General features: G+C 40.9%; 1 protein-coding gene across 1 annotated transcript in view; it reads right to left on the reverse strand.

Moving 5' to 3' along the window:
- Positions 1-18693, reverse strand: part of SLC35F1 (solute carrier family 35 member F1) — a 444149-nt gene that overhangs the window by 105567 nt on the left and 319889 nt on the right. Inside the window, exon 3 of the mRNA XM_024122526.2 lies at positions 5921-6048. Coding sequence (XP_023978294.1) covers positions 5921-6048 — 128 coding nt within the window. The remainder of the gene's footprint in view (positions 1-5920; positions 6049-18693) is intronic.

Genomic DNA, 18693 nt, shown 5'->3' on the forward strand with positions numbered 1-18693 from the left:
TGGGGTTTTATCTTGTTCCTTCATCTGGTACATAGCTCTCTGCCTTTTCCTCTTGTCTGTCTTTCTGTGAATGTGGTTTTTGTGCCACAGGCTGCAGGATTGTAGTTCTTCTTGCTTCTGCTGTCTGCCCTCTGGTGGATGAGGCTATCTAAGAGGCTTGTGCAGGTTTCCTGATGGGAGTGACTGGTGGTGGGTAGAGCTGCCTGTTGCTCTGGTGGGCAGAGCTCAGTAAAACTTTAATCCACTTTACTGCTGATGGGTGGGGCTGGGTTCCCTCCCTGTTGGTTGTTTGGCCTGAGGCAACCCAACACTGGAGCCTACCTGGGCTCTTTGGTGGGGCTAAATAGGGACTCTGGGAGGGCTCACGCCAGGAGTACTTCTGCTCCCAGTGTCCTTGTCTCCACAGTAAGCCACAGCCACTGCCCGCCTCTGCAGGAGACCCTCCAACACTAGCAGGTGGATCTGGTTCAGTCTCCCCCATGGTCACTGCTCCTCTCCCTGGGTCCCAATGCACACACTACTTTGTGTGTGTCCTCAAAGAGTGGAGTCTCTGTTTCCCCCAGTCCTGTCTAAGTCCTGCAATCAAATCCCACTGGCCCTCAAAGTCTGATTCTTTAGGAATTCCTCCTCCCATTGCTGGACCCCCAGGTTGGGAACCTGACATGGGGCTCAGAACCTTCACTCTAGTGGGTGGACTTCTGTGGTATAAGTGTTCTGCAGTCTGTGAGTCACCCACCCAGCAGTTGTGGGATTTGATTTTAGTGTGATTGCGCCCCTCCTACTATCTCATTGTGGCTTCTCTTTTGTCTTTGGATGTGCAGTATCTTTTTTGGTGAGTTCTCGTGTCTTCCTGTGGATAATTGTCCAGCAGCTAGTTGTGATTCTGCTGTTCTCTCAAGAGGGAGTGAGAGCACGTCCTTCTACTCTGCCATCTTGGTTCTTATCTCAGAAGATCTCTCAGACAATCAATGAGATTGATTTCAAGTCTGTCTCCTCTTACATGGATATTAGAGCTGATATAATTCTGTGGTCAGAATATCAAAAGAATAGACTCCTTTTCCACCTTCTACAGGCTACCCACATTCCTTGGCTTGTGGCCTCTTCCTCTTTCAAAGACAGCAATGATGGGTTGAGTCCTTACATCACAAAGACAATGACCTTCTCCTGTAGTCACACCTCCCTCTAACTCCTTATAGCAGTTTTATTTGTAAAAAACCAAAGCTGGAAATAATCCAAATGTCCTTCAGCAGGTGATGGCTAAACAAACCCTGATATATTTATACTATGGAATACTATTCAGCAATAAAAAGACCAAACTCTTGATACATGCAACAATTTGGGGGGACTTAAGGGTATTATGCTTAGTGAAAAAAGCCTATCTCAAAAGGTTAAACACTGTGTGATTCCATTTTATATAGCATTCTCCAGCTGACAAAATCATATAGATGGAGAATAGAGTAGTGGTTGCTAGGGATAGGAATGAAGGTTGTGGAATGGGTGTGACTTCATAGGGGTTGTATGAGGGAGTTTCTTTGTGGTGATAGTATAGTTCTGTATCCTGACTGTGGTCGTAGTTACACAAACCTATATATGGATCAAATTGTGTAGAGCTACACACACACACACACACACACACACACACACACTGACAAACGAGTGAAGGAAAAGGGATGAAAACTGAATCAGGTCTGTAGCTTAGTTAACAGTATTGTACCAATGTCAATATCCTAGTCATATAAAATGTCACCATTGGGGAAAAGCTGTGTGGACAGTTCAAAAAATCCTATATAGTTTTGCAATTCCTTGTGAGTCTATAATCATTCCAGAAATATATATTTTCCTCTCATGCTTCAGGCATTAATTGTTTGTGACATTTAACCATGAGTTTGAGGAATGAACTGAAAAGGCAAGAGGATAAAGCACAGAGAGGCTCTTCATGTCTTTTTGTTCTACATCACTGTTTTTAAGAAAATCAGAAGACAAAAGTACTTGGTCCTTTGCCAATTAGTAATGGGGACTGTCTTGTTAAAACAGAAGTGCCTTTGCAAAAGGGCTGTTGGGCTACATCCTATCATTCCTTTCCTCAGAAACCTTCACAGCTCTCTTTTATTTATAAAATTAAGCCACACTCCTCATCCTGACATTGAAGACCTCCTACGACATGACCCCAGCTTAACTTTTTGGCTCAATCTTACTTTATTCCATAATGAGCACCCATTGCTTCAATCTGTTCTCTGCACCACAGCCTACCTGCCTTTAAAACTCAAATGTGGCTTCCCACAGTAGGTACTTAGCCTAAAGACTCAAACTCTTGACCTGGCTGTCAAGACTTGTTGAGTCTAGCACATTCCTCCTTCCCCAGCCCATCTTGCACCACTCTTTTCTTCACTCTCCTTGCCCAGTCACAAGCCCTTGCTCACAACCTCATCCTTGCCATGGTCCTTCCCACCACAGAGCCTTGAGCACACTGTCTTCTTTGCTTGGACCTCTTTCCTTCTCAGCTAATCTTCCACTTCTCTTATAGATCTCAGTTCTACCACTAGTCTTTTAGGAAAATCTTCCCCAACTTTCCAGTTTAGGCCAGGTTGTTTTGACAAATGTTCTCATAGAACTGTATTGCTTTCTTTTAGAACACTTATCTCTGACTATCATGATACAGCCATTCATTTGGTTATTTGGCTGCCTTTCCCATTTGCCTATTTGGCTGCCTTTCCCATTTGCCTGGAAGTGCCAAAGAATACAGAAAGTATCTTTTTTTACTATTTGCTCACTGTTCACTACCTAATACACTGACTTGAACAGAGAAGTACTCAGTAGTTATTTTTGAAGTGACTGGATGAATCAAACTGGAATAATTGTTCTCCAATCATATTCCTCAGGTTTTCTGCCCCTAGGCTTTTGCCATGATTTTCTTTCCAGGTTCAAAGGTATACCTAAATTTTATCCAATCTTATAGACTCCTCTGAATGGGTACTTTCTTGCCTCTGCAAATAAACATCATCTCGGGCTCCTTTGAAAACTATAGCACTTTGGCATCGGTTCCCTTGCCGTACATGATGTTACTATCAATAGACTGTGCCTCTTGTCCCGTTTATAAGTTCAGAAGCTCCTGGAGGGTAAGGTTGATTCATTTCCTTCATTCTTTTTTTTTTTTTTTAACTCTGTAGAAGCTTTATCATTTTTTTTTCTGTTAATGTTTTTATTTTTAAATTTTATTTTATTAAAAATTTTTTTATTTTATATTGGAGTAGTTGATTAACAATGTTGTGTTAGTTTCAAGTGTACAGCAAAGGTTGATTCATTTCTATTTACATCACTTGCAATAACTAGTACATTTCTTAGATGCATAATTAATGTATTTTCCTTATTGATTAATATACGAATAAAAGCTAAACACTTAACACGTATTATGTTCTCAATTAATATTTATAGAAACAAGGGAAAATCATTATAGGTCCTTGTTAGTTCCACTGATTTGCAATGAGTAAACAGAATTGAATTACAAAACAGCAGTACAGACATGGTTCCCAGAGCAAATGCCTTCTGTTCTGACCATTTATTATTATTTAATAAGTTTATTTTTTGTAGGTAGCAAAATGGTTCTAGAATTGTTTGATTCAACTTGCTTTTTTACTTCCCCCTATCCCTTGCTCAATAAGTTATAATGAAGACAAACTGATATTTCAGTAGAATTATTTTTTATCTTTCTACAGAATTAAAATAAATTTTGCATAGAACACAGCATTAAATGCAGTGTCAAACAGCTAATTTGAGAGAGGTGGCAGGATGGATTAATGGTGGTGCATAACATGGGTTGAACAAAACACCTGAGGACAAGGGGAAAGTTGTTAAAACCTTGTCACTGTCTACAAAAAGAAATTGAAAAACTGAAAATTTTTTTTAATAAATCCCCATAGAACTTAAGCAACCAGTAATTGGTTGTGACTTTTCAATGCTTAACAAAAGAAAACAAAAGTCAAATGGATTTCCAAAGGGATAAGTTTCCTCTTCATGCTCCCCAGGAGGCCCATTTATAATTTTTGACTCTGCACTAATGGGCCCAGTTCTGCCATGAAGCCAGCATTTCTCTTTCTTCTCCCACATACCTGTATAGACATTCCAGGGGCCTCTGCATGTGGGTAGAGAACTGCTGGCAATTTCTGTGTCCCCAAATACTTGAAATCAATGCAATTTAATTAACCTCTTTAAACATTTTTGAGTGCCTATTATGTGCTGGGTTTCCTACCAGGTACTAGATATTCAAAGGTGAACAAGAAATCCTCTTTGCTGTGAAAGAGCTTACAGCTTGGTGGAGTAGGTGGAAATATTCAAACACCGTTCTTAGGTAAGACAGACTGTGAAGACAGAGCTATAAAACAAAGTGCCTGGGAGCACAGGAGAGAGAGAGCATGAGAGAGAGAGAGAGAGAGAGAGAGAGAAATTTGTTGTCATTATGGGGCTTGTGGAAGTGAATAGGAGCTAGGCTGAGTTTGGAGCACTGTGCTTGTTCTCCCAGCATCCATCCACCTCATCTCTCCCTTAATGGGTGACAGATATGTGATTGGGTGAGATTGATCCTGCCCTGACTCCAGGAGTGAGTGCTGATTGGTGAGCCAGTGGTTCTCAACTAGAGATCGTACCTGTTAGAGGGCATTTGGAAATCCATGAGGACACTTTTAGTTGTTACAAAGGCTGAAAGACGCTATGGGCATTTGATGGGTAGGGACCAGAAATCTTAAATGACCTATAAAGTAGGAAAGTGACTCACAGCATGAAAAATTGTCCTACCCAAATGCCAGTAGTACTCCTACTGAGAAACATTTGTCTAAACAAATCAGAGAAATCTCATCCTGTATTGGTTCAGAGTCCAGGTCTAGGTCAGTTAGCTCACACTCTTCCCCTGCCATCAGTGTGGTCCAATCAAATAGAGCTCTGGACTTTTCTTCAGTGGTTGTAGGGAAGCAAACTTTCTGTCCCTTATTGGGTATGCAGGAGGAAGCATGTAGACTTTATCTAATTCTGATTTAGATAGATTCCCATTCAATCAATATAATCTGAATTTATTCAAGTGGTTTGTTTGCTTGTTTGTTTCTTCATTTTTGTTATTGTTTCTAAGCAAATTATTGGAATGGCAGCAATGTTGTTGAGGTATCAAATCTAAGTAAACTCTGATACGTGAACAATATTTTGTTTTCATCCTGGAGCCTTGGAATGACTATAAAATTCATAATATTGTCATAAAAAGAGAAATAAGGGTGAAACAAAAATAGTCAAGATTATTATTTATGGTTTAATAAGGAATATAAGTGGTGTCTGGTAAAAATCGTGAAAATCTAAGTTAAATTTGCAATGGTGTGTGTGTGTGCGTGTGCGCGTGTACACATAATTACATAAAAGAAAAAGAGGGAGGGAGGAAGGAAGGATGCAGTGGCTATCTTCATACCTAACACATTGTAGAAATTTAAATCTTGTCAATTTAGGAAAAATTCTGTCTCTTCAGCTTACAAAATCTACACATTAAAGAAAGCTAAAAGAAAAGATTATTAAGCACTTTGATTACTTAATCAAATCCATTAGCATATTCTAAAATGTTATAAGTTGTGATTAAAATAGATTTATTTTTATGCTTATTAATAATTCTTCTGCTGACATAAGATTAGTATTCTTAGCTACAAATTATTTTCCTACATTGTCAATGGTTCTTGTGGTATACTAAGAACAAAGAAGAGATGTACAATTACATGTGAATTAAGAAAAATGAAAGGAACACAGAAATAAAGTTCAAGTTAATTTTTATATGACCGATTTCCCTCTTGTTGCAAAACTTACAAACTAGTATTCAGAACTCTCAAGTGACTAAACTGAAAGTAAACTACATCTGGAAAATGAGGAAGATGAGAAGGGAAGAGAGCCTTGGTACCTGGATACTGGTCAGAGTCGTGTACTGGTAAGCCTTGACAACCAGATAGTTTGCTTCCAAGTCTATCAGTCCCAGGATCATATACTTCCACCATCTTCGTCGTAAAATTGCCAGGAGGTTTTCTTCTCCTGTGTTACAAAGTTAAGAAGAAATGGATTAAGCGTTGAACACGTTGAGAAACTGTATATTTAGAAGGATTCTAAAATATATATTATAGTACTATATTTTTTACCGTACCTTATCAAATGTTTAATTAAACAAATGAATCAATATGTCCAAGAATGACATGCTTGTGCTTAGTTTACTAGACTTCATGGTAGATTTCAGCCTTTCAAATTAGTTCCTATCCCAGAAGAAGACTGGACAGGTTTTTAGTTCACTATGCAAAACATTTTCTCACAAACATTTGAACAAAAAATTTTGTCAAGTAAAAATAAAAGGAAAGGTGTTCAGAAAGGCTGTATAAACACGTGAAATCCAAATCATCCTGAACTTCAGGATTGTGGTAAAATAGACAAAAATGGAAAGAGGGTAGTCAAATGGAGAAAAGCCTGTGCTTAGCCGCAGATCTGTAGTAAGACTGCAGGGTGCCACCCTGAGGGCTCACTCGCCTCTGAACCTTACACGCAGGTGGTGTGTGGGTGATGGGAAGAGAGAGGAAGTTGGGGGTCACTCATGAATGGGGAAGAGTGCCACAGGCCTTGGTCTTAATGCTGCCGATGACTGCAAACTTCACCATCTTGCCTCTTACGCTGGTAGCCTCAGAACAGACTTTGAACTGCTTAGTTCTTCGTCCTTATTTTTACATATTTCAGGCCTGAAATGTACCTTTTCTCAAAGTGGGGGAACATGATTGTTAATAATAACAGCTTTCTGGGGCCAACCTGTGAGGTATCCTTAGAGGGTGTGGAACATGCAGAAACCCTGAGTGAATGGTGACTTTTGATACCAAAGAAACAATCCAAACATTTGGCCCAAAGTATGCTTTCTCTTGCTCTTCCATGTGCTGATTTCCCTGCAGGGACTATTCTTCCCCCAGCCTTCAAATGAAGGAGCAGCACAGACTCTACCACCGGGAAGCCTTCCTTGATCTTTCACTTTGATCTTCTCAGAATTGGTTGGGTTTCCGTGCTATGGGCTCCTTTAACACCCTTTCTTATTCCACAGATACAGTACTTATCTCCCTGTATTATAATGGCCAGTTTTCTTGACGCTGTTACTCATTAGATTATTAACAATTTGAAGAGACTGGCACTGTCTCGGTCATCACTTTATCTCTAGGGCCCAACAGTTCATGGTGAGTAGTCAGTAAGTAATACAGAATCTATGAACACGTTTTGTGTTTAATAACCTCAGCAATGTTAAACAACATTGAAATTGAAATATTTAAAATATACCTACTATAAACATTCATGCACCAGACAATGAAAATTGTTTTCTAGTTAGAACATCTGACATGAATTCATTTGGTGACCGTTTTACACATAATACTCTATACATAGGACATAAAAAGGTCAATGGCACATTGAACTGCAAAGCTGAAATTCTAAGGTCACAAGTCATTGTCCCAGGTAATTTACATGATGAACAGAGAATTGCTAAACTCGGAGCACACCAGCCACATTTCAATATGTGACATTGAAAATCTGGATCATGGCGCTGTTTGTTCCACCAATCAATACATATTCAAAGTTACACAGATTCAAAGGAATGATTTGTTGTCTTGCTGTTTGTTCTGAAGAAGTTTGCAAGCAAAACACTCTAAACAAATGCTCCCATATTGTTTCACTTGAGCACCTGAAAATGTACAACACACTTGCTTAGCAAAATTATCCAGGAAGGAAGAAAGATCTTTTTTTTTTTGGCTGAGCAAAAAATGCAACTTTTAAAAGGACTGCTTAGGGATTTATCTACGCGACTCTCATTAACACTGATGTACAATACGCCATTAAAATTCTAGAATAGTGAAGATATATTCTTTAGAGCCCTTGTGCCAAAGTGCTTTCTAAACCTCACGAAACCGGGCCATCCATAAAAGCACCAGCACAACTGGTGGTACGTTAACGTTCTGAAGCAAAAGAATTTTTAAAAAAATTAACTAAGAGAAGTAATAAAATCTATGGGTGGAAATTTTAGAATTATAATTTGGCATTTAAATTTGTTCTGTTATTATTCTTACTATCAACATGTTCAAATATAAATAAAAAGCATAGAGAATAATGTGATAAGGTAACCTCCAACCTGATTTAATTAATGTTAAAATTTTGCCATGTTTGCTTCAGATTTTTTTCTGAGAAAGGAAATGTTACAGATGAAATTGAAGCCTCCTTTCTGCCACTGCCACATTCCATTTCCTTCCCTCCTTCCTCAAATCACCATCTTGATATTGTTATGTATACTTCATGTTCATGTCTTTGTTATACGTTTTCTACATATGTATGTATTTAAATGAAAGTTTATTGTATATACTGTACCTGTCATTCTTCTAGGGTTCTTTATACTTAACATTGTTCTAGAAATAGATCCCTATTTTTTAATGTAGAGAATAAATGTAATATACTTTAAATGATATATAATCACATTTTATGAATATGCCACAATTTATCTCATCTCCCACTGACAGACATTTAAGTTGTTTCCAATTTTTCTTTAAAGAACATCCTTGTACATATGTATCTCTATAATTGGTTTAGAGTTTAATTTTCTTTTCATTCTCTTTTTAAAGAACTGTGGAGTATGCAAGTATTCACAAATGTGTAAAACAAAATTAAAGAAAGTAACCCTAATTGAAAGTAACATAGCGTTCCAGCAACAATAACTACGGCAATAATTGAGAATAGAGAGGGAAATTATTGACAGTCTTGATCATGTGACTCATATCTCATTTTACTAAGCATCAACAGAATGACCAATCAATGTGTTTTTTCATTTTTGTAACAAATACTTATATGATACTATGTACCAGGCAGTGTCTATGTGCTTTACAAATATTACTTTACTTAATCCTTATAATATCCCTGTATGGAAGGTATTTCTGTTAACCTTATTTACAGATGACAAAACTGGGGCCTGGAGGAGTTAAGTAACTTGCCCAAAAGTTCACAAAGATGAGCCAGGATTTGAATTCATGACAATCCAGTACTAGGCTTCATACTCACTGGTACTGCACTATTTTGCCTTATTGGTTTGTAATTACGGCACTGTCCTCAGGAGTCATTCATTTCTCATTAAGGGAGCTATCATGACCTGCTTGTCCCAACTCACCTGCAGGGTGCCCCCTCTGCCAGACTCCAGGGGGCGCCTGGCACATTGAAGCCAATGCGCACAGTGTCCCCTAGTGTTGCCAGTGCCCAGCCGCGCAGTCGTGTGTCCACTCCTGAATCAGCTTAGGGATGAGCATGTGTCCCATCACCCTCACTTCAGTATCAAAAGTTGATGTCTCCCTGCCTGATCTAAGTGCATGACAGAGTTTCCCTTGTGAAATGCAAAATAAGGCTTTAAATCAAATTTATGGCTTAACAAAGTCTAATGATAAGAATTACTGTTCTATGCTGTACTACTAGTTGAAGCCTTGGGAGTAATAACAATGGTCACACATGGGGTAGGGCAAGCGTGGCAGTGGTCAATGAATGTTGAATGAAGGAAGTGGAAACACCTGTGCAAAGACTGAAACATGGTTCACATTCACGGCAGCGACTGGAAACTTGAAGAGCCTTGATTCATAGATAGGACTCTTGTTCACCCCCAGTGGTAGTCTGAGTAGAGAATAAAAGGATTGCGAGACAGCACCAGAGGTGAATTCAGCAAAGGGAACAAGAAGCTGCATTATTCTCGGGACGGCATTTTCATTAAGGGCTCTCATGGGTGGTGTGATCCTTCATGGTGTTTTTCTGCAAGGACAGAACTCAGCATGCATTTGCACAGAGGGTCTGCAGCAAGAGTGAAGGCCCTGCAAAGGGGGCGAGACCATTGCTTGAATGGACACCTCCTCGGCTCACAACTTGAAGCCATAATGCCATCTTCCTTTACCAGAACTCCAAGGGAAGAGGTTAAATAGTCATCAGTGAATTTGAAGAAAGGACTGACTGAAGATGGAAGTTTTAATTACTCACCTTTAAAAGGTGAAATTTAGTATTAGGATGTAGAATTCAAAACAATTCTTTTGTCAGAAAAGTGAACAAAATAAATGTGCTAATAATAAGGTAATTAAAATGTAAATGGTTCACAAAAAGAATTGCAATCAATTGCACTTCATAATGTGAATCTGAGGGTAAGGATTAAATACAAAAAGGACAAATAATGAAGATTACATTTTGTTTTGTATTGTTTCATTCACTGTCACTATTGGAGCCAGACAGTGAGATTAAGAAGAGCATAAAAGGCAGTCCTTTAATGTCTTGGCTTAGTGGCAACAGACCTGGGTTTGGCCACTGATGTACCTTAGTGGTACTGAGTAACTTGGGTAACGGCTCTGAACCTTGATCCCTCTACTGTAAAATGGGGACTGTAGCAACTATTTCATAGGGCATTGTAGATTAAAGGCAGTATGAATGTCGTATTTAAGCTAATACCTAATGCCAGGTATGGGCACAAGACATGTCAGCAAGTGGTGGGGCCCTGGAATCCTTGAATCCTGACCAGCCACCCACCACAGACTGGCTCATGCGAGTGATGGATCCTGCATGGAGGAAGCCCAGGAAAATGAACTCTCTTGATTTCTCATTAGGGCTTTAGCTGCACATTCTCTGTCTCTAACTGTTGAGATTGTGGATGGATCACACTGCAGCCAGCATATGACATTTGTCCAGACAAATGGAGGGCCATTTGGGCCCTGAGGGCCATGTCCTTGACCTTGACACCTCTCCCCTGGGCCAGATCCTTGTCTTGATTCTCTGGATCTCACTACTTGATCTGGGAGGGGAAGCCATGTGAACACACCCCTTCCCCCTAAGGCTTGAACTAGAAATGGCTTCGTTCTCTGGGACTCTAGTCCTACTGGGCCTTTCCAGGGTAGGGGCTTTGAGGAGGTGTTTCCAAGGTTATCACATAGGCTGCATGTGACAGGCAAAACATAAAAGAGGAAACCACACAAAGGGTTCAAAGAAAGCCAAGAGGAGAAGAGACGCGGCCTCAGTTCCCATTTTACACCCTTCACATCCCTCTCGCTCAAGTTCCCACTCACACTGCAAGATCCAGTTACCTGGATGTGAAGCTCCCATGTGAAGCTTTCCCAAAGTCTCTGCTTCCCCTCAGCACTTATTTCTCTTTTTTACATGTCCTGAACTATGCCTAGCATAGTGATTTAGACAGATAGTTACTCACTTAAATAAGATCCTGTTATCAAGGTAAGATAGCTGAATAACACCGTTAAAATCTACTCCATCATCTGGCTGTTTTCCAGAGATGCCTAATAAGGGTTTGGAAAAATATCTAAAAGCAACTAAAAATGAATCATAATCATGTAAGTTTCTGGTAGATGTGACTTTAAGAGAAAATCCATATATGTGTAAAAATGATGTATATAGGATAGGTTTCTTAACAGTAAGTTTATTTTATTTCTTTCAAAGTTACTTTTTCGGCATTGATAAGTAAAACAAATATTCTAGCTCTAATTACAAACTCAATCTATTACCTTTCTGACACAAAAACATATATACCTTATGATTCGAAAAATCTTTCAATGTATATTACCTTTTTAAACATGAAACAGATCACTTAAACCTCAGAAACCTTTTTTTTTCTGGATTTTTTAAGCTGTCATCTTTTATGAAGCTAAGATACATGATTTTATGTGGCACGCTTATACTCTACACCTTTGAAATATGCAAAACCTGTGTTCTTTTTTAAAAAAAAATTATTTATTTTATTTATTTATTTTTGGCTGCATTGGGTCTTTGTTGCTGTGCACAGGTTTTCTCTAGTTGCAACAAGTGGGGACTACTCTTCATTGCGGTGCACGGGCTTCTCATTACGGTGGCTTCTCTTGTTGTGGAGCATGGGCTCCAGGCGCGTGGGCTTCAGTAGTCGCAGCACACGGGCTCAGGAGTTATGGCTCGCGGGCTCTAGAGCACAGCCTCAGAAGTTGTGGCGCACGGGCTTAGTTGTTCCGCGGCATGCGGGATCTTCCCGGACCAGGGCTCGAACCCATGTCCCCTGCATTGGCAGGCAGATTCTTAACCACTGCACCACCAGGGAAGCCCCAAAACCTGTGTTCTTGATGTATCTTAGGAGAGACACAATTGCTAACATTTTCTTCTTCATATTAATAGAAAAATTGATAGTAAGTCTGCCTAGATTTTACAATAAAGGCAATTACAACAAATAGATAAACAAATAAAGAACTTTTCTGAAAGTTCAGGATGTCTAAAACCTCATATATGAAAACTGTGTACTGACTATTAAACTCTGTTGACCAAAATCTATGTGTTACAGGTTCCTCTACCTCTTAATGAAAATAGTGCATGAGAGCCAAACAACTCCCCTAAACAAAGTCCATTCAGAATTTAAAAACTAGATATACATTTAGAGCACCCATTTCATATTCTTGGAAAGAACACCCTATAAAGAATACACCCACTTGCATGCCAAACACTGTCACTATTGATCACTGAAAATCTTAAAGATGTTATGTTGTTGCATGATCAAACACAAACCAATACTATTGTCCCATATTTCTAGCTGTGATAGACACATTTCTTTGTACTGATATATGTCATCCAACAACCAAAATTTAACCGATTAAAATGGAGCACATCTTCCTACTCCAAACTCCTGTCCAGTTTATGCTTTTTGTTGAGCAACCAGCCCTTGGGGCCCATTGTAACTTTGTTAGCTCTTTTGCAGTTATCTATATGCACAGATTCTTGCTCTGAGAAGTCTCGCCAAGAGTTCTTCTCTTTTGATTTAGATAGTGAGTCAGCCAGGCTGGCCTTTCCTTTTTGGCTCCAGGAGACAGCCTTCTCAGAGAAGACAAGAATGGTGCCCTGTGTAGTTGTGGATGTGGCAGCCATGCCTTCCCTTTGGCAGGGCAACATAGGGAGGGCACTGGAGCCATTCAGCAGCGGGGTGGAACCCAGCCTCTTCCGGGCACTGGGTGTATGATATTGTTGCACAACTTAGTCTCTCTAAACCTCAATTTTCCTCATCTATGCATTGGAATTACTAGGTGGACCTTCTTCTCTGAGTGTTGGTCAGGATTAAATGAGAGATTTATAAAATGCTTAACATGGTGCCTCGAAAGGAGCTCTTATCATTATCTTGACTTATATAACAGCTGGTCTTTCCTCATGCCAAACTTCCAACATACTGTAGACGTGCAGTAAAGAATTTAACCTTGCCCCCAAAGAGGTCTGCAATTTGTCCTGGGGTAACGTTATGATTCAGGGCTGAGGATGGCCATGTCAGAAAGACCAACAATGTGATTTGGGTGAAGGCTTTGGGTCATGCCAGGAGACTAGAGAATCAATCAGGCTTACATAATGGAGCTTCAGTAAAAACCTGAACACAGAGGCTCTAGCGAGTTTCCCTGATGGGCAATATTTTGTCCGTATTGTCACACACTGGTGCTGGGAAAGTAACATGTCTTGTCTCCATTGGGAAAGGACAATGGAAGCCCTGGACTTGGTACTTCTTTAGGACTCTGCCGTATGGACTTACTCCCTTGGTTGATTCTAATCTGTATCCTTTCCCTGTAATAACTCAAACCATGAATATAATAGCTTTCAGTGAGTTCTGTGAGGCTTAGTAAATTTCTGATACTGACAGTGGTTTGGGGGATCCTCCCCCAACACTGAACTTGGCATCAGGAGAGAGGGTGGTCTTGTGCAGACTCTGAACTTTCCCATTTGGCCTAAACTCTCACAGTGTTATGAGGTAAGGGTAGTGTTGGGACTGTGCCCCTAAACCTTTGCACCTGGTTTTCCCCAAACACAACTAAATTTGTCCCTCTCTTGCTCAAGGACTCAAGTACGTGTTTGGTGCATCTCAGCAAAACCAGACCCCAGAACCCTCGAGGTCCGAATTCAAATGAAAACAAACAACTGGTGTCCTTTCCAGGTGATTTTAAACAAGGTATGTGATTATTTGTGGTCTTGAAAGAATATAAAAACTTCGCACTTTAAACCTAAATTTTCCGTCATTATAGAGATATCACTTACTGTGGGAAATACTGTTCACTAGCTCAAAATGGTTAATGATAGGTTGGCTGTGTGGGGGGGGTGGATGCTTTGATTTGAAATTATTCAGAGCAGTCATAATGAAATGATGGACTCATATAAACCTCTCTACTTTCCTGTGGTGAGCCTGCTGAGAGGAAAATGTATTTGTCCTTTTTAATGACATGACTATTTTCCTTCTCTTCATTCCAGTTTGTGAAAAGTGACCCTATTTGCCTTTTGAAGGCTTCCTGTAATTGGCTCTGATGCCCCCCGACGTTAGCAGATGAATCTGTCAGTTTTGTGAATTTTGTTTTGAACAAAGAGCTGTGTAGTAGCTAATGACACACGATGTAAGGAGAAGAAGCCAGAGCAGGCTTGCCTCCGGACTCCTGCCACCTGCTGAGCATATTCAAAAGACAACATGACAGAAGATGCCAGCCTGAACTTTTGAGGGCTGACCTTGAGCTTTGACATGAGAGCATCTGTCATGGTGGACACATAGGTTAGACCCAACATGGGAAATTAGCAAGAGGAGCATCAATGGGCCAGAAGCCTGGCTAAGCAGAAAGCTGGCCGGCCTCCTCTCCCCTGTTCACGCTTCCATCTCCCACCCCAAATGTCAAGTACAGATTTACCAAGGCCACTTCTGTTACCTGACATTTATTTTTCATTGAACACCATTTGTCAGGATAAGGCCAGAGGCAACATATATTTACTTTCTCATTTAACTGCCACCCTATACTCTAGGTTAAAAGCATGGCATCAGAGAGACCTCTGTTAAAGTACTGATTTTGCCACTTAACTGGCTGTGTCACCTTGGGAAAGTTTACTCCTTTACAAAAGGGGGCAAACACTACTTACTTGAAAATGTCGCTATACCAATTACATGAGAAAATGTATGTAACATCTCTGGCTTCCAGTAAATATTTGATAGCTTTGCTATTAACAGCCTTATGAAGAAACTATTTCTCAGATCATGAAATCAGGCTTTGAAGAATTTTAAGTAATCTGTCCAAGGTCTGTCCTGACTTTTTACTGCAAAGCATTCACTACTCTAAGAATGATGCTTTTTGTTTACATGGTACATTTAATAAAACAAATCAGAAATATTTTTATCTTTCTATCAAATCTTTCTGAAATTAAGTTCAGTAGAAACAAGGCAGCATTTTCTGAGCAATGCAATAACAGTATGCAATGTGTACTTCTAGAATACACAGAATACACACACATATATTCTAAAACATATTTCCACCTGAAAATATTGACGAATATATTCATGCAGTTAAAAAGTTTCCACTTTATGGGCTTCCCTGGTGGCGCAGTGGTTGAGAATCCGCCTGCCAATGCAGGGGACACGGGTTCGTGCCCTGGTCTGGGAGGATCCCACATGTCACGGAGCGGCTGGGCCCGTGGGCCATGGCCGCTGCGCCTGCGTGTCCAGAGCCTGTGTTCTGCAACGGGAGAGGCCACAACAGTGAGAGGCCTGCATACCACAAAAAAAAAAAAAAAAAAGTTTCCACTTTACTAACCTAGTGGTAATGAGCACCAAAGCACACAGATTATCATCTTAAAATTTTCCACACAAAAAAAGATAATAATCTTGGAGAAATGGTTGATTGCAGTTCTGGATCAGGAAATGTAATACAAGTCAAACCTGGAACATTTTGTTATACAAAAGAGCAAGGAAACAATAAAAAAACTACTTGGGTTGTGTCAAAAGGACTCAGAGGCCAACTTGAAGTGTCTTTTGTATAAAAATAACACTGAAATGGATTGAAATGCATCAGATATGTTTAAATCCATGATTCATAAAGAATCTAAAAGCAACAGTAATAAAAACATTCACAACCAAATTTAAAAAACTAATTGGTCACTACTGGATATTAGTAAACCAACTCAATATTTTGAAAATTGGTAAAAAAAAGGAAAAGAATCAAGTTTTCCACCCTGGGATTTTCATATGAACTATACCACTAGGTAACTAAATTGTAGATGAGGGGAGATTGGTATTTACGGTGATACTCTAGCTAATAAAGAAGAAATGAGAGAATTAGAATATCCTCATTTTATACCCTCTAATGAATATAGGCCTAGAAGGTCAAGCTACTAGCATTTCAAAGAAAGAGGCAACCAAGCATTATGTTTTATGTGCTTCCTGATGGATGAACAAAACACTACGTATGGAAAAAAAAAAGAAGGACACCAAATCTGATCAGGTTTTAGGACTTAACTACACCAATTTAAGAAATACAGAGGTCACAAAAGTATGTACTGAATTATTCTAGAAAGATTCAATCAGCAAAAATCCAGATTGTGGGATAGAGTGTAGTCCAGCTACTCAGTTTGGCCTCTTGAATGGCAGTGACAGCAGCAACTGAGAATTTGTCAGAAATGCAGAATCTCAGAGGCCAACCCCAGACTACTGATTCCAAACCAGCATTTGATCAAGTGCCCAGGTTATTCCTATGCATTACAGTTTGAGAAGCAGTGATTGTATGGACCACCTGATAGATTCTTCAACAAAGAAATTGCAATAAAAATGAAAGGGAGCTTCAAGATGGCGGAAGAGTGAGACGCAGAGATTACCTTCCTCTCCACAGATACATCAGCAATACATCTACAGGTGGAACTGCTCCTATAGAACACCTACTGAACGCTGGCAGAAGACCTCAGACCTCCCAAAAGGCAAGAAACTCCCCACGTACCTGGGTAGGGCAAAAGAAAAAAGAAAAAACAGAGACAAAAAATAGGGACAGGACCTGCACCAGTTGGACGGAGCTGTGAAGGAGGAAAGGTTTCCACACACAAGAAGCCCTTCACGGGCGGAGATGGGGGATGGCAGGGCAGACGCTTCGGAGCCATGGAGGAGAGCGCAGCAACAAAGGTGCGGAGGGCAAAGCGGAGAGATTCTCGCACAGAGGATCGGTGCCGACCAGCACTCGCCAGCCCGAGAGGCTTGTCTGCTCACCCGCCGGGGCGGGCGGGGGCTGGAGCTGAGGCTCGGGCTTCGGTCGGATCCCAGGGAGAGGACTGGCGGCGTGAACACAGCCTGAAGGGGTTAGTGTACCACGGCCAGCTAGGAGGGAGTCCGGGAAAAGTCTGGAGCTGCCGAAGAGGCAAGAGACCATTGTTTTGGGGTGCTCGAGGAGAGGGGATTCAGAGTACCGCTTAAACGAGCTCCGGAGATGGGTTCCAGCCGCGGCTATCAGCGCAGATCCCAGAGACGGGCATGAGACGCTAAGGCCGCTGCTGCCGCCACCAAGAAGCCTGTGTGCGAGCACAGGTCACCATCCACACCTCCCCTCCTGGGAGCCTGTACAGCCCGCCACGGCCAGGGTCCCATGATCCAGGGACAACTTCCCCGGGAGAACGCACGTCACGCCGGCCTCTGCCACCGCAGGCTCGCCCTGCATCCGTACCCATCCCTCCCACCGGCCTGAGCGAGCCAGAGCCCCCGAATCAGCAGCTACTTTAACCCCGTCCTGTCTGGGCGGGAACAGACGCCCGCAGGCGACCTACACACAGAGGCGGGGCCAAATCCAAAGCTGAACCCCAGGAGCTTTGTGAACAAAGAAGAGAAAGGGACATCTCTCCCAGCAGCCTCAGGAGCAGCGGATTAAATCTCCACAATCAAGTTGATGTACCCTGCATCTGTGGAATACCTGAATAGACAACGAATCATCCCAAATTGAGGAGGTGGAATTTGGGAGCAAAGATATATTATTTTTTCCCCTTTTTCTCTTTCTGCGTGTGTGAATGTGTATGCTTCTGTGTGTGATTTTGTCTGTATAGCTTTGTCTTCACCATTTGTCCCAGGGCTCTGTCTGACCGTTTTTTTTTTTTTTTTTACTTAAAAACTTATTTTTCTTAATAATTATTTTTATTTTTTATTTTAATAAATTTATTGTATTATACTTTACTTTATTTTATCCTCTTTCGTTCATTCTATTTTTTCTCCCTTTTATTCTGAGCCATGTGGATGAAAGGCTCTTGGTGCTCCAGCCAGGAGTCAGTGCTGTGCCTCTGAGGTGGGAGAGCCATTTTCAAGACACTGGTTCACAACAGACCTCCCAGGTCCACGTAATATCAAATGGTGAAAATCTCCCAGAGAACGCCATCTCAATGTCAACACCCAACTTCACTCAAAGACCAGCAAGCTCTAGTGCTGGACACCCTATGCCAAACAACTAGCAAGACAGGAACACAGCCCCATCCATTAGCAGAGAGGCTGCCTAAAATCATAATAAGGCCACAGACACCCCAAAACACACCACCAGACGTGGACCTGCCCACCAGAAAGACAAGATCCAGCCTGATCCAGCAGAACACAGGCACTAGTCCCTTCTACCAGGAAGCCTACACAACCCACTGAAACAACCTTAGCCACTGGGGACAGACACCAAAAACAACAGGAACTGCGAACCTGCAGCCTGCAAAAAGGAGACCCCAAACACAGTAAGTTAAGCAAAATGAGAGGACAGAAAAACACACAGCAGATAAAGGAGCAAGGTAAAAACCCACCAGACCTAATAAATGAAGAGGAAATAGGCAGTCTACCTGAAAAAGAATTCAGAATAATGATAGTGAAGATGATCCAAAATCTTGGAAATAGAATAG

This window comes from Physeter macrocephalus, chromosome 10 (genome assembly GCF_002837175.3).
Source record: "Physeter macrocephalus isolate SW-GA chromosome 10, ASM283717v5, whole genome shotgun sequence".
Classification (NCBI taxonomy): domain Eukaryota; kingdom Metazoa; phylum Chordata; class Mammalia; order Artiodactyla; family Physeteridae; genus Physeter; species Physeter macrocephalus.